This window comes from Myotis nattereri (genome assembly GCF_964212035.1).
Source record: "Myotis nattereri genome assembly, chromosome: 5".
Classification (NCBI taxonomy): Eukaryota; Metazoa; Chordata; class Mammalia; order Chiroptera; family Vespertilionidae; genus Myotis; species Myotis nattereri.
In genome coordinates, this window is record NC_138080.1 from 46,496,308 (window position 1) to 46,511,577 (window position 15,270).

General features: G+C 40.8%; 1 protein-coding gene across 1 annotated transcript; it reads right to left on the reverse strand.

The window, feature by feature from the left end:
- Positions 1-279: 279 nt before the first annotated feature.
- Positions 280-14,397, reverse strand: PPID (peptidylprolyl isomerase D). Its single transcript, XM_081092245.1, has 10 exons — positions 14,183-14,397; positions 12,578-12,718; positions 10,107-10,213; positions 7,948-8,136; positions 6,993-7,115; positions 6,727-6,833; positions 4,667-4,808; positions 1,538-1,624; positions 1,399-1,441; positions 280-657 (listed from the first exon to the last, which is right to left on the reverse strand). The coding sequence occupies exons 1-10, from the start codon at positions 14,265-14,267 to the stop codon at positions 569-571; spliced, it is 1,113 nt and encodes a 370-aa protein (XP_080948371.1). The 5' UTR covers positions 14,268-14,397; the 3' UTR covers positions 280-568.
- Between the last annotated feature and the right edge of the window lie 873 nt (positions 14,398-15,270).

Genomic DNA, 15,270 nt, shown 5'->3' on the forward strand with positions numbered 1-15,270 from the left:
GAATAAACTATTGGCCTTTCATGTACATTTGACTTGCCAAATTCAAGACTTCAAGTATGAAAATAAATGTATAGTTTAGACCTGAGGTTGGCATCCAGCCCACCACTTTTCTTACAGTTTTCTTGGAACACAGCCATGCCATCCCTTTTGCAGAAATGAGTAGTTGTGACAGAATACAATGGTCCTAAAAATTTACTATCTGGCCCTTAGAGTCACCAGCACAAACCAACCAGTTTACAGAAAGCTGTATCAAAGAATTGAGGGAACTAACACAAACGTAAGCTTTCATCTGTTTATTCAACAAGATGTATCTTTAGTTTAAAAATAGGTTGAACACCATTATTCTTTGTAATACAGATAGCCGGAGGGGTGGGTTCAACTTCACTGTACTTTGTAACACTTTTATTAAGAGTGAACCAGTATAAGTATTTCTAAACTGTAAACAATGGGGAACTGAAGTATCAAAGGAAACACATTAGGGATAATATTTAATAGACAAAAATCCCTTAAATTTTCTTATTGCCTTTATACATCAATGTGTAATATTTAAGGATAACTGAATTCCTTATTAAGCAAACATTTTTGCATACGCTGCCTTCTCTTTATCTTTCTGTGCCTTTATCTTTTGTTTGACTTTCAGCAATTCTGCCTGGATAGCTGCAAAATAAATATGTAGTAGGAGTTAGTTTTCAAACATCCAAAAATTAGGTTGAACAATAAACAGATGTTTTAGTATGATAGTTAACTTCCCCTTGATAAATTCTTCTTGCCCTATTAACAGAATAATGTATACTGAGAAAGCAATACATAATCACTAAGCATAATTTTAGAAAACTGTCTACTGAGAGAATTCAATTGAATTATACAGATTTGCCTTCTCCATTAGAGAAGTGCCTCCTGTTTTACTTTAGTATTAAAGAAGCCAAAGGTATATTTTAATATCTAGATGTAGTATCACTATTAGTAGTTGGTGTAGTTGAAAGACAACCTTATTTTTGTCATGGTATCACAAAGCTTTTCTATTAGTCTATTGGCTAGAATATTTGGGTTATGGCCACATTCAGTTTAAGGAATGGTCATAAACATTAAATTCACCATAATAGTCATTTGGTACTTTTGACTAGAATTAAACGAATAGGAACTAGATCTCAAATGATACAGTAGAACAAATAGTATTCAGATATGTGAAGACAGTATTCTGGAGAGGGTCTAGAATGTAAGCTCTCTGAGAGCAGGGACCCTAACTTGCTCAATGAAGTATGATCAGTGCCTGGCCCAATGACAGGCATTCTGTAATATCTGTGGAATAAATATCTAAGTGGCAAAGGGTACAGTGTTTCATTAAGAGAAATTCTTAAAGGACAAAGTGAACTTTCACTACAAAAACTGCCAACTTACCTTTATCTTCTGGTGCTATTTCCTGAGCTTTCTTAAGATCAGCCTTCAATTGGAAAAAAGTTTTTAGGAAATATTAGGCATATGACTTACAAAGGTGGTTGTCTATTTTTAAAAACTGAAATTTAGGACAAAATTTTACCAATGCTTGGTCGTATTCTTTCAATCCTTGCCATCCTTGAGCTCTACGGTACAGTGCTTTGGTATTTGATGGATCTATTTCAAGAGCCTAGAAAAAAGAATCAAATTAATACTTTATATTAAGTATTAAATGTATATACTAGATTTAAATTTATTTCCTGTCAGTTCCAAATCAACCCTTCACTGCTCTGTGAAGATGAACCCTATAAATCTCTCCTCTGCTAGGTGGCACAATGTTAAGTTTTGCCAGTAGAGGGCTCTACATGGACATGGAAGAGAAAGCCAATTTCTCTTCCAGGTTCCAGTGTGCTCCTCTTATTAGGTTCCTGCAGTTTGTCAGTAGCAACTCTCCACAGACAAGCTCCCCAGGCACTCCAGTGAGTCGCACAAGTGTGGTGCTCAATGACTGCCTCTGCCACACAAAAGCCATGGCCATCCCCTCTCCAAAAAGGTCTGGATCTCAGCCAGAGGTCTAGAGAGGTGCCTCTTCCAAAGGGCTTCATACCCACCTAGGGGAAACAGATCCGCTGGTCCCATCACTTTAGAATCTCTTTACTAGCCAATCCCTTATTATTCCAGTCCCCTCTTATATTTTCTGTTAAAGTTCTGTATGGTTTCTATTTCCTGATTTGGCCCTAACTGATCAAAGAAAGCCATCTATCCTAATAAAAGGGTAATATGCTAGTTAGACCGGATAGACTGGACATCTTCCAGACAAAGCCGCTGTGGCTGCAAGGGCCGAGGGCCAGCAGTGCAGGAGAGGCGGCGGCGCGGGCCAGTCCACCGCCATAGCCCCTTCTGCAGAGGCAGCGGGAGAGAGGGCTGAGTGGTCTTGGTCCCAGTGCTGCCCCTTCCACAGAGGCAGCCACAGAGGCAGTGGCACAGGCCCAATCCCAGCAGCACACCTCCACAGAGGCTGGATGGGGGTGCGATCTGCTGTGCCTCAAGCTCCCACAGCCCCTCCCCAGCCAGCCTGGCCCCAGATCGCCCCCGACCCACCAGTGGGTGGGGGGGCAGGCCAGCACTAAGAAGTGAGGGCTGAGGGCCAGCAGCTGCGGCAGCCGGCAGTGGCAGCAGCAGTAGGATGATGGGGGTGGCACCTTCCCTGATTGGCCCAGTCACCTCCCTCAGAGAGAGGCCAGACTGTGGCTTAGGCCCACTTTCCATGCAGAGTGGGCCTAAGCCATCAGTAGGACATCCCTGAGGGTTCCTGGACTGTGAGAGGGGGCAGGCCGGGCTTTGGGAAACCTCCCGCCCCCGCCACCTCCCCCCCCCCCCCCTCCATCCAGTCCACAAATTTTCATGCACTGGGCCTTTAGTTTTGAATAAAAGTCTGTTTGCATGTAATTTTTTAGGAGGATGAATAACTTTTAATAGGTCTCTACTCTGAAATAAATGTTTTAAAAATATTTTTTTACTTAACATCTTTTAAAGGTCAGTACTTAGATTTACTGAAAAGGGTACATTATCTGACTCACAAAGGTCAAAAAGAGATCCAGAAGATTGGTGAAGACTAATCTTTTCCTCTGATAATGTTTTTCCTCTGTTGTACTCCATTCTAAGTATGTTCTTATCCCTATTCCACCTACCCTACCAAATTAGGATCTCATTTCTCCTTGCTGTGGATGTTACTGATCTATGTACAGAATGTGCAATATACATTAAAATTATTGGAGGTGGTCTTTCTAAAATACATGGTTTAGTATGGAAAATTTTTCAGCTCTACAATAGGGAGAAAGTCATAATTGTGTATTTTAAGTAAGGTATGCTTTTACCTTTCTAGCTGTTGCTGTTAGTATTCCTGGATGTCTCCATAAAGGTGCTTAACATGAGCCCAGCACTGGTAAATGCTTTACATATCTATCTTACCTAATAATAGAAAACATGTAAATTGACCATCCCTCCACTACTCTCACCAGCCAATCAGAGTATGCAAATTAACCCAACAAAGCTGGCGGTTAATATGCATACTCAGGCACAAAGTGAAAACTGAAGGCTCTGGCCGGAGCAGCAAAGACTGAAGGCTGAAGAGGTTTCGCCTCTCCGCTGCGGCCGGAGCGAAGGCCTGGGTCCCGGGTGCCAGAGGAAAACCAGTGCTGGCAGCCAGGGAAAGGAAGGCCTATTGCACGATTCTCTTTGTGCAACAGGCCTCTAGTCTCTTTAATAATAGGGTAATATACAAATTTGTTGGGACACCATCACAGTAACTACGGATCATCAGGCTGCATGCGTAGCAGATGTGGGTGGACAGGAACTTTCAGCGTCAGGGATGGGGGTGGGGCCATGTCGGAGGCCTCCACACACGAGCACCAAGGCTCCTGAGGTGCACACTCGGAGGTCCACAGGCCTACCTCTTTGGGGCAATCCATCGAGGAGCCCCAGGTGGACGATGTATCGCAGGGCTCCCGCACTGTGACAGGGCACAGGCCAGGTTGGAGATCCTACCCCTACCCCTGCTCCCAAGTGCATGAATTTTTTGCACCGGGCCACTAGTCTATATATAAAAACCTAATATACAAACTGTCCCCTTGGGAGTTCAACCAGGAGTTCAATCGATCGCTATGATGTGCACTGACCACCAAGGGGCAGCATGGAACGAAGGCAGGCCCCGGCTGGCAGCTGGAAGGCCCCAATCAGCCCTAATTGCTGGCTAGGCCTAGGGACCCTAGTGTTATATAATCCTTATAATAAACCCATGAGGCAGGTATTATTTCCACTTTACATATAAAGACTTTTAAATTAGGAACTTACCCAAGATCACAAAGTTAGCGAGAAGTCTAATAAAAAAACTATGACTGACTCCAAAACCCATATTCTTAGTCATTCCTGGCTTTGTCTTCAAATGCCTAGCACATAACAGGTGTTCAATATGTTAAATGAATAAGTGAGCTGATAGATGTCCTTTGAGGAAAAAAGGAAAAGTATCTTAATAGATATTGAGTAATACAATAAGCTCAGTAAATGGATTGAGAGGAAAACTGATGTCCAAAATATTTAGAGATGAAATGACATGTTGTTATCGAGTCTCATTAGGTCCTATGCAATGATATAATGTATATAAAATTGTTTTGTTCAAGTTCATAAATCATAATCCAACACTGTCAAAAAGTTCAACAGCAAACAGACTTACCTCCAAACAACTGTCAACTGCTCCCTGCCAATTTGACATCTTTAGTTTACAAGCACCAATATTCAGCATGCAACTTAAAGCTACAGGTTGCAGCTTCACTCTATCTGCTTTCTCAGTAACAGCTTTTGAACCTTCCACATATCTGGAGAACACATTAATAAAAGTAAAATATAAAACTAGCGTAAGACATATTCTGCTTCTTCAACTATGCCAAAAAAATGTTAGTTCATTTCTGATATAAAAAGTTTATCAAACACTAATATTAATATTCTTAATATTCATTATCTTTTCTTCTTCAGATAACTTATTATTTGTTACAACTTTTTCCCAAATTGTTCAAACAGGCCAATTTAAGAATAATCCCCATATCTAAAGATAATTGTGCACTATTAACACTTTTTATTTATTTATTTATTTATTTATTTATTTATTTATTTATTCATTTTTTAAATATATTTTATTGATTTTTTACAGAGAGGAAGGGAGAGAGATAGAGAGTTAGAAACATCGATGAGAGAGAAACATCGATCAGCTGCCTCCTGCACATCTCCTACTGGGGATGTGCCCGCAACCCAGGTACATGCCCTTAACTGGAATTGAACCTGGGACCTTTCAGTCCGCAGGCCGATGCTCTATCCACTCAGCCAAACCGGTTCCGGCAACACTTTTTATTTTTAAAAACCAGGTCTCAGTTACGTACTTTGAGAAGCAAGGTTCTCATTGTGTGACAGGGAATGGAATGGGAAAGGTGAAGAACTCTGGAGTGTTGGTTTTGAATCGTCATTGAATACAGTTCCTAGCTCTGTCTACTGACAAGGACTCAGAAACAATAAGCATAACCTGGTTCCCATAATTTGTTCTCTGAAGTTTATACCCGAGTGAAAAGAATCAGCACTCCTTGGAGAAATTGCTGATACCCAATCAGGAAATGGGTTAAGTATAAAAAGGAGCCTGGGACATCTTGTGTCGGAAAGTAAGCCAGTGATCACAGACTAAGAGGAATATGTCAAAGGGATGTAGGAAAGGGGGCTTCCACTAGAAAAATCTGGAACCCTTTGGGCTTCAAAAAAAATTATAGTAATAGTATAAGACCTGAAAAAAATCCACAGTCTATAGTGATACTTGAAAGTGGGGAGAGGAAAGGTTCTTTGAAACAGAAGAATGCTAGCTTATAATAACTGTAGAATGAGTGATAAAATTAGAAAAATCACAGTTCTGTAATCATCAAGGCAATAACTGATTAGGCAAGGGTCTTCAATGATGTAAAACCACTGGATAAAATGTTAGAAACTGAATATGCACACAATCTCACAGTATCACCTCAGAGTACTTACTATTTACAAAGGGGAAAAGGCATTTTTATAAGACATCTGGCTGACATCACTTTAATCAAGTGCCAAAACTCAAAACTGACATGTGCCTTCAATATGTGTGATGTCATAGAAAATATACATCACCTACTTAAGTCCTCTTGCCAAAATATCCTCAACCTAACCTTGAGGAAGCAATCAAACAGATGGTATTATAGAAGACAGCCTATTTAAGACTCCACAAAGTATAAGTGACAAAAAACTTGTAGAATAGGGACTATTAAAGATGAATAAACTAGAGACATAAAACCAAATGATACAATTGACTCGGGAGTAAAAAAAAAAAAAAAAAATTGGGAAATTTGAATGTGGATTACATATTAGGTAATATTGTATGAATGCTATTTTGGGGTGTTTTAATGGTAGTAAGGTTATGTAGAAGAATGTCTTTGTTTCTTAGGATATAATAATAGATATTCAGGGGTGAAGTATCATGGTATCAGCAACTTCCTCTCAAAAATGATTCTTCAAAAACAAACAGTAAAAATTAACCAGTGAATTGTAGGTTAAGATATATGGGCATTCATTCATGTACTATTCCAACTTTTCTGTATTTGGAAATTTTTCAAACTTAAGAAGTTGGGGGCAACAAAAAAATGCAGCTAATCTGCCAAAAATACAATAAACTCTTGAATTTCAGTTTACAATTCAATTTACAAGTTCTTAAAAGCAATTTATTAAAAATATTACCTTAAAACCTTTGTATATTTTTTAATGGCCATCTCCCAGTTCTGGGATTTGAAAAAAGTATTTCCAATGTTTTTTAAGTCTTCTGTTATTAATAATATTTTATCTACCTGTATAAAAGAATACAAATATTTTGGATTTTAGTAAGTAATGTGGTTTAATGCTGGGTTCTATCACTAAGACAGATTGACACAAATATCTCAAAATTTTAGTACTAAATAGTTTTAGTAATTGAAGTAATTAAAGCTTGACTAATTGAAAGTACTCACGTCTTTTAAATCTATATCTGCATCCTCGGGGAAATCTGGATGACTGTCACCAGAACCATCTTTTGGGCATATTCCCCAGTCATCCCCTTCCTTCAATTCTCCACATTCTGCAATAACGCACAACTGTAAAAATAATCCTAAATTGTAGAAGGGCACTAACATATTGATATTATATATATAAAAAAAAAAGTCTGGGTTTAAAAGCTATATAGCTTCAAGTTATATGCAACATGGTCCAAGTCACTTCTAAAATGACAGACTGACTTTAGGAGGCTCACCTATCTGCTCTAATTACAAAATGCCCTTTAAAAACATTCCAAGTAATAGAACAATGTCACTATTTTACAAAAGTCTTTTATTGCTATTCAGCATCTCAGTGTACACAAAATGAACTGAAAACTTTATCATTCTCTATATAATTTTCTTTAGCTGGGGCACAGCTTTCAATTTACTCCTGCTGAGTGACAGCCTACCTCCTACAGGTATCAGAGTTCCCAGTTCTTACAACCCTACCAGTTGGGTTGGGTAGTAGTATGGCCGTTGATCCATAGACTTAGAACACAAGGATCTTTAGAGTTATATAATCTATTCTAAACCCTTAAGTAATTTATGTAGAATGAGGAATCAGACTAAGAGAAATTGAATAAGATCAAGGCCAAACCACCAATTAAATGGCAGAGTCTGAATAGGATTCTTCATTTCCTGTCCTCTTTCCAGTGATGAACTCGTATACAGGCTGACTCAAAGTTTTGCAAGTATAGGAAGACTTAAATCACCAAGATTGAAATTGAAATAATAAAAATCTTTTTAAGCTGCCCTAATCTTTTTCTTGAGTTTAAGTGGCAGATTCAGGCTTCTATACCAAAAGGCATCCTAACTTTTTCCAGCTAATAATCCTCAGATTCTTTTACTTACATTTCTTTAAGATAGCAGCTAGGGTAAACTTTTTACTTACTTTGGCAGGTTTTTCACCTTCCACTTCTACATTTTCCAGGATTCTTGCCACACCCATTCCTTTAATTACTTGGCCAAATACCACATGTTTCCCATCCAAATGAGGAGTTGGAACTGTTGTGATGAAGAACTGAGAACCATTTGTATTGCAGCCTGCATTTGCCATGCTCAATAAACCCTCCTGGTCGTGCTGTAGAAACAAAATTAATTTAATGAAAACCAAGGTTAGAGGAACTAGTCTGAATTGTTCTTTTACTGACCATACACAAAACTATGGTAGACTGTAATTAATCATTTAGATCAAAAAATATATTGCCAAAACCGGTTTGGCTCAGTGGATAGAGCGTCGGCCTGCGGACTGAAGGGTCCCAGGTTCGATTCCGGTCAAGGGCATGTGCCTGGGTTGCGGGCATATCCCCAGTAGGAGATGTGCAGGAGGCAGCTGATTGATGTTTCTCTCTCATCGATGTTTCTAACTCTCTATCTTTCTCCCTTCCTCTCTGTAAAAAATCAATAAAATATATTTAAAAAAAAATAAAAATATAATAGTACTTTATTATAATAGCAACCTTTAATTCACAAAATGTAGGGTTACTTAATCACTTTTTAAACTTTAACAAATGCTGATGAAATCAAATAAAGTGACAAACAACAGTGAGGGATGTATTTCTAAATTGGCCATATTAGGAAAATGCTTATATTTCATCTTTAAGATGAAAATGCTACATTAAGGAAATCTAATAATTATACTGTCTTTTTTTATGATGGATGGTCTTTTTTTCTGAGAAACACTAAACAGTCTTCTGACTTTTATGGGCCTACATTATGATTCTTCCTTTACACATCAATAAACAGGGAACCATGATAGATTATTCAATTTAGACAGGCTATTCAATTAGGTACTTTCAAATCTCAGAAGAATCCAAAACTTATGGCTTTCATCCGAGGTGAATCACTTCTTAAGGGAATGCCCAAAAGAAACTACTGCATCCATATATATTGAAGTCAAATTTTTTCCTTGGCACCAACCTGTTCAAAGGTTCTGTGAAACCCAGTTTTCATCTTTGCACTTTTTCCTCAGGTTTTCTAAATTTATTTCTTGTTGGGCCAAGCATTATAAATCTAATGTTAGTCTTCCCACCTAAAATGCCTTTTAACCCTCCAATCTAAATCTAATTCAGCTTTCAAGGTTACCAAGTTTGCAGAAGGCAAGAACTGTGTCCTTTCAATAGGCCTCCTTTCTTTAGATCGGGGGTGGGGAACTTTTTTTCTGCCAAAGGCCATTTGGATATTTATAACACTATTCGAGGACCATACAAAATTATCAACTTAAAAATTAGCCTGTTCTTTGGTCAAACATTTAATTAACTCACCCCTAATGCCTTGGCAGGGCCAGACCAAATGATATGGCGGGCATATTGTTATTCTCCAGTTGTCCCATGTGTTTTAATCTTGTCTTCCCATTAAGATTATAAACTCCTTGTCATCAAGGCCTTTCATTTTTATAAACCCTTTGGTGCCAGTGACAGTATTAAATTCAAACAGCTGCAGTCAATAAATACTGCTTAAAAGATGGATGAGATTTTCTTTTCAAGTTATACTCATTACCTTGTTCATTTTCCTCATTTCCAAAAAGATCACTTTACTTTTGTACTTACATGTCCATTCTTATAACTTGAATGATGCAATATAACCCGATTACATCTTGGGACAATGAAGATAAGAAGGCACAGGCACCACTAATGTCCTTTAGGAGCGGACATTAACCATATCCTCTAGTTTGCAAATCCCCTGATATCCTGGATATTAGCGATGGTTTTGTTGCTCTTCAAATTCAAGCATAAAGATGCACAAGTTACCATCCTTCTGATAATGAGAACATTTTCCTGGAAACAATTTTGCCATATGGTGGCGACACTTTAAATCTCATTAGCTTTACTGAAGTATGTAAACCTGGATCACACTGAAACAACTATAGTATTTTTGCCAAATCATTACTGGATGAAAATATTCCATATCAAAGGCGCATATTGCCAAATATGACACCTTTTAAAAAGAGGAGAATCTAAACGCACTTGAGACATTTATCGGTGTCTTAACCCAACAAGTGCCCATGCATAGTACCCTTTATTATCATAACATGCATTTTGTCTACTTTACCTTATAATGGAAATTTTCATCTTCAAACTTTTCACCATAAATACTTTCTCCACCTGTCCCATTCTGATTTGAGAAGTCTCCACCCTGAATCATAAATTTCTTAATAACTACAAAAAAGGAAAATAGCTATTAGAAACAAAGCCATGTTCATGTTAACCATCACCCAAAAAATTTAAAAACAAAGAAACAAAGCTATGACTTCAGCAATGTTAACTAATGAATATATAAAAAAGACAACTTCCTAAAATGACTCTAGTCATGTCACTCTCCTGTCTTTCTCCACCATTTTACTCGTAAAAGACTTTTCACAATTTGAGTCCAAAGTACGTTTACTGCCCGATCCCCCACGAACACTAAGAAAATTAGTTCAGATGGCACCTGTGCAATAAAACTGTCACTGGCATCCAGAAGTTGGATCGCCTAATTTTTCTACCCTAGTAGACTTTACCTCCATTGTATAACACCTAATAATAGACAAACATGTAAATTAACCATCCCTCGGCTATGCTCACCAGCCAATCAGGACAGTATGCAAATTAACCCAACAAAGATGGTGGTTAATTTGCACATGTAGGGGCAAAGCGGCAGAGTGAAGACTGAAGGCTCCAGCCGGAGCGAAGGCCTGGGTCCCGGGTGCCAAAGGAAAACCGGTGCCGGCAGCCAGGGCAAGGGAAGGCCCATTGCCTGAATCTCTCTGTGCGACGGGCCTCTAATCCCATCTAATAAAAGGCTAATATGCAAATCAGGTCTAAGTCAGATATCTCCAGAGGGCTCCCGGACTACGAGAGGTTGCAGGCCGGGCTGAGGGGACCCTCTCCCCCCTCTAGTATATCAAAATTATCTGTCTTTTCTGGCAAATAATTAACTCCTTAAGTACAGCAACTCTGTGTGTTTTTTAATCCTCACCCGAGGATATGTTTATTGATTTTTTTAGAAAGAGGGAGAGAGGGGAGGAGAGGTAGAGACAGATAGATAAACATCCATGTGAGAGAAACACTGATCAGTTGCCTTCCATATAGGCCCCAACTAGAGATCGAACCCGCAACCTTTTGGTATACAGGACAACACTCCAACTGAGCCACACCAGCCAGGGTAGCTACTCTGTCTTTCATCCTTGTTACTATGTGTATGACTGGGCACATATTAGGCACCCAATAATGTCTCCTGAATAAAGGCCAATTATTCTAAGATTTGTTATACTGTGGCAGAAATACTTCAGCAAAAATCATCTCTTGGTGTCAAGGATTCCCAAGACTACCCCAATGTTCAGAAATTCCCTAAGATTCATGGGATTCAGCATTTGGTTGTATTACAACACAGTAAGGAAACACAACTAGATAATAAAGGGAAAAGATACAGGCAGAGTCTAGCCCAGGGGTGGGCAAACTTTTTGACTCGAGGGCCACAATGGGTTCTTAAACTGGACCGGAGGGCCGGAACAAAAGCATGGATGGAGTGTTTGTGTGAACTAATATAAATTCAAAGTAAACATCATTACATAAAAGGGTACGGTCTTTTTTTTCAATAGTTTTATTCATTTCAAACGGGCCGGATCCGGCCTGCGGGCCGTAGTTTGCCCACGGCTGGTCTAGAGGAATCCATGTGCTGCTTTGTGCTCTCACCCTCCCACAAGCTGGTCACAGAGCATTTTCTTCCCCCAGCAAAGAAAGTGCAATAACGTGTATGATTTGTTCCAGCCCAGGAAAGCCCAGTAGAGACTCAGCACCCTAGGTTTTCATTGAGGATGATCATACAGGTATTCTCTGCCTAGTATGAACCAAAATTCCAGAATCCCAAAAGGAAATTGAAGTAGTTGTATAAAGAGTCTAGGCTTAGTAATCCACCTTGATGATTTTGGGAATGGTTCAAGTTCCAAGCTCCCAGACTCTACACAATTCTACACAATGGCCAACCTTGCAAGCAGACCTTTCAGGACAGCAGTCCCAGGGCCTGCTATGTTAACTCTTTAGAACCTTCAGTCTATTGGGGGAACCACCAAATAATCACTAAACAAAAGTATAATTAGAAAGTGTGATAAGCTGTGTGAAATGTCATCTTTTCATCACATCACACCATGTGCCCAAGACACTAACGTTTTAAATCGGCGGCAGCCTTCCCAAGCAATCCTGCCCAAGAAGATTTAACTTTTTTATCACCTGGTAGTCAAGCTATCCAAGGTCTACCTACTTATCATGGCCACTCTCTTTTTTCTCAATCTAATCACATTGAAGTTAGAGGACTGGTGAAACTAGTGTATTTCATTTGTCTAGAAATAAACCTTAGTACACTCCTATAATTAATTCTACCTTCTACAGCCCAACCTTTATGAAATTGAGCTATTGCCTCAGGTGTCAAAGCATCCTCTTGGAAACTAATCGTAATTTTTAACCTTTGCCCCACAGTGTGTTCCCCAACTCCTATAGGACAGGATTTGATTATGTGTAAGAATCAGTTTCAGAAAATTTACATACTTCGATGGAAAGGGCAACCTTTGAAATGGAGAGGTTTCCCAGTGGTGAGTCCAATGCCTTTTTCTCCTGTACACAGTGCACGAAAATTTTCTGCAGTTTTGGGTACAATATCTGCAAACAATTCTAAGACAATTCGGCCAACTGAAAAAAAAAAAAAAGAAACAGTGTTAGTATGCAAAACAACCAACCAAATAAGCAAATGATAAAAGGTCAGTTAGTAAAATTATGATGACTAAGATTTCAAGTTCTCTTTTTTTAATTTTTCTAGTATTCAAATTTAGTCAACTTAAGCGTACAAATTTGAAACAATTATTTTTCTACACCTTACAATGGTTCATAAATACAATAGCCAGAAGATCAGCACCATATAAGGGACACCATGAAGAACAAATGTTTTGCTGAAACCGGTTTGGCTCGGTGGATAGAGCGTCGGCTTGCGGACTGAAGGGTCCCGTGTTCGATTCCGGTCAAGGAGATGTGCAGGAGGCAGCTGATCGATGTTTCTCTCTCATCGATGTTTCTAACTCTCTATCTCTCTCCCTTCCTCTCTGTAAAAAATCAATAAAATAAAATAAAATAAATTTAAAAAAACAAAAACAAATGTTTTACGTTCTGAGTAATTTCTTCAACATGTACTCAGCATTTTCAATCACCAACTAACTACAGGAAATAAAAAAATTAAAAATTCTTTGTGTCGTCAGATTGGCTGAGTTTTGAGCATGGCTGAAGCCTTTGTGCTTTGTGGAACCTGCCTGCTACAGCTTCTGAAGCAAAAGCTGGAAAAGTTGCCATTCCAGCTAACGCCTGAGCCAGGTGAAAATAAACCTGGCACTAGTTTCAAACCCAACTGAATGTACATATAAGTGTGTGTGTGTGTATCCATATGATCCACGGGGGCCCCTGGATCCTGTTATGTACGTTTGTACAACATTCAAGCACCCTGCCTGGTCAGCAATTCTAACGTGTTCCAGAACCAGCGCCATTCGGTTACCAAGCAATAGGCGAATCCAGAGTTTAGGGAGCGTCGGGGCTGCTAGCGTAGCCTAGGCAACCACGTCCCTACAAGGAACTTATTTCCCCCAAGGCCAAAACAGAGACAATGGTCCCCAATCTGCCTGGACCGCGGAGTTAAGAATCAGACATACAGAAGAAGGCACACGCAAAAGTCACTTTATTTGTAAATCACATGACAGTTGCTGATCAAGCTCGCGTCGCCAAACGCACAGCGGGACGGGAGCCCCACTGACGCACACCCATGGGTTTCCTGGATGTCTCACTGCAAACATAAAACCATCTTATTTTATGCCAACATAATGCTGCAAGGTGGCGGGAGGTGCAAACAGAAGAGGCAAACCTAATGGCTACGATCCCCGAACCAGAAATTTCCAGAAACTTCCGCACGATCGGTGGCCTTCTACAAGGGCGCTGGCTCGACCCAAGCCCAAATTCAAGGCTAATTTATTCAGGCGGGACAGTCAGCGTGGCCATTCCCACTGCCCTACGGAGCAGCCCCCGGCCCGAAGCGCACCCGACCCGCGGCGACCCCTGAATCCCGGGAAGCCCAGCCCCCTCGGGGCCAGTCTACGCATCTCAGACTCCGCTCACCTCGCTCGCCTCCGACGTCCACGTCAAAGAAGACTCGGGGGTTACTTGGGTTGGAGGGCTTCGTTTGGGGGGACGGGTGCGACATTTTGACTTGCAGATGCGTTTGGAAGCGGAATCCGGGCACCTCGTGGCTGCGGAGTCACCGAAACCCAAGAGCGGCTGTGTCAACGGCGACCTGAAGGCGGCGCCGACGAGCCACTTCCGGCGTCAGATCCGGAAGGGGCAGCTCGACTTCCGGCGCCGCCTCCCCGCCGCGCTCCCACGCGCTGGGACCGGCGCGCGTCTGGTCCTGTGTACTGTGCCTTCTGGTTCTCCCTTGTTTCTCACTCAGTGCGGTTGCAGCTTCAGTCTTTTTATCCTTTTCGCTCGTGTTTCATCGCCTGTGCCACCATCATGGTGTAGAGGAACCTCGGTCTGCCACGAGTTGGCGAGTGCCTCTCTGAAACGCAGTTTGCTTGTCTGGAACATGGGAATGGAAGTGCTGACCGCGGAGGGTCGTCCTAAGGATGAAAGGAGTAAATCACTTCCTGGACACAGCCTGCTGGTAGCTAACCCGTCAGTTGCGCATTATTGTTATAATTTGACCTGCACATTAATAGTATAAGTGACAGAGGTTAGGCTAAAGGCTCCAGGCGGCTGAAGCTGGGAGTAGGGAAGAGCGCGGTAGTATGATCCGCAGCACTTTGTAATGTTCTCATTGTTCGTTCATTTCCAATTTCACCTTCCTCCTCCCAGTAAACTCCACGAGGACAAAAATTTCGTTCTTTTTTCATTGCTCTATCCCCAGCACTTCTAACAGAGTCTGGCACATACCATGTGCTCAGTCAATATTTTTGAATGAGTGGATGAGGTACACAATGCTGGTGGCCTGGAGAGTGTTTATAAGAGAGGTAACATTTCATTTCTGCCCTGGCCGGGTTACTCAGTTGGTTGGAGCGCCCTCCCCTGTGCACCAAGAAGGTTGCAGGTTCTATACCCCCGCAGGGCACATACCTAAGGTTTGGGCTGGTGCCCAGTCAGGGTGGGTGCCGGAGGCAACCCATGGATGTTTCTTCCCTCTCACATCAGTGTTTCTGTCTCTCTGCCTC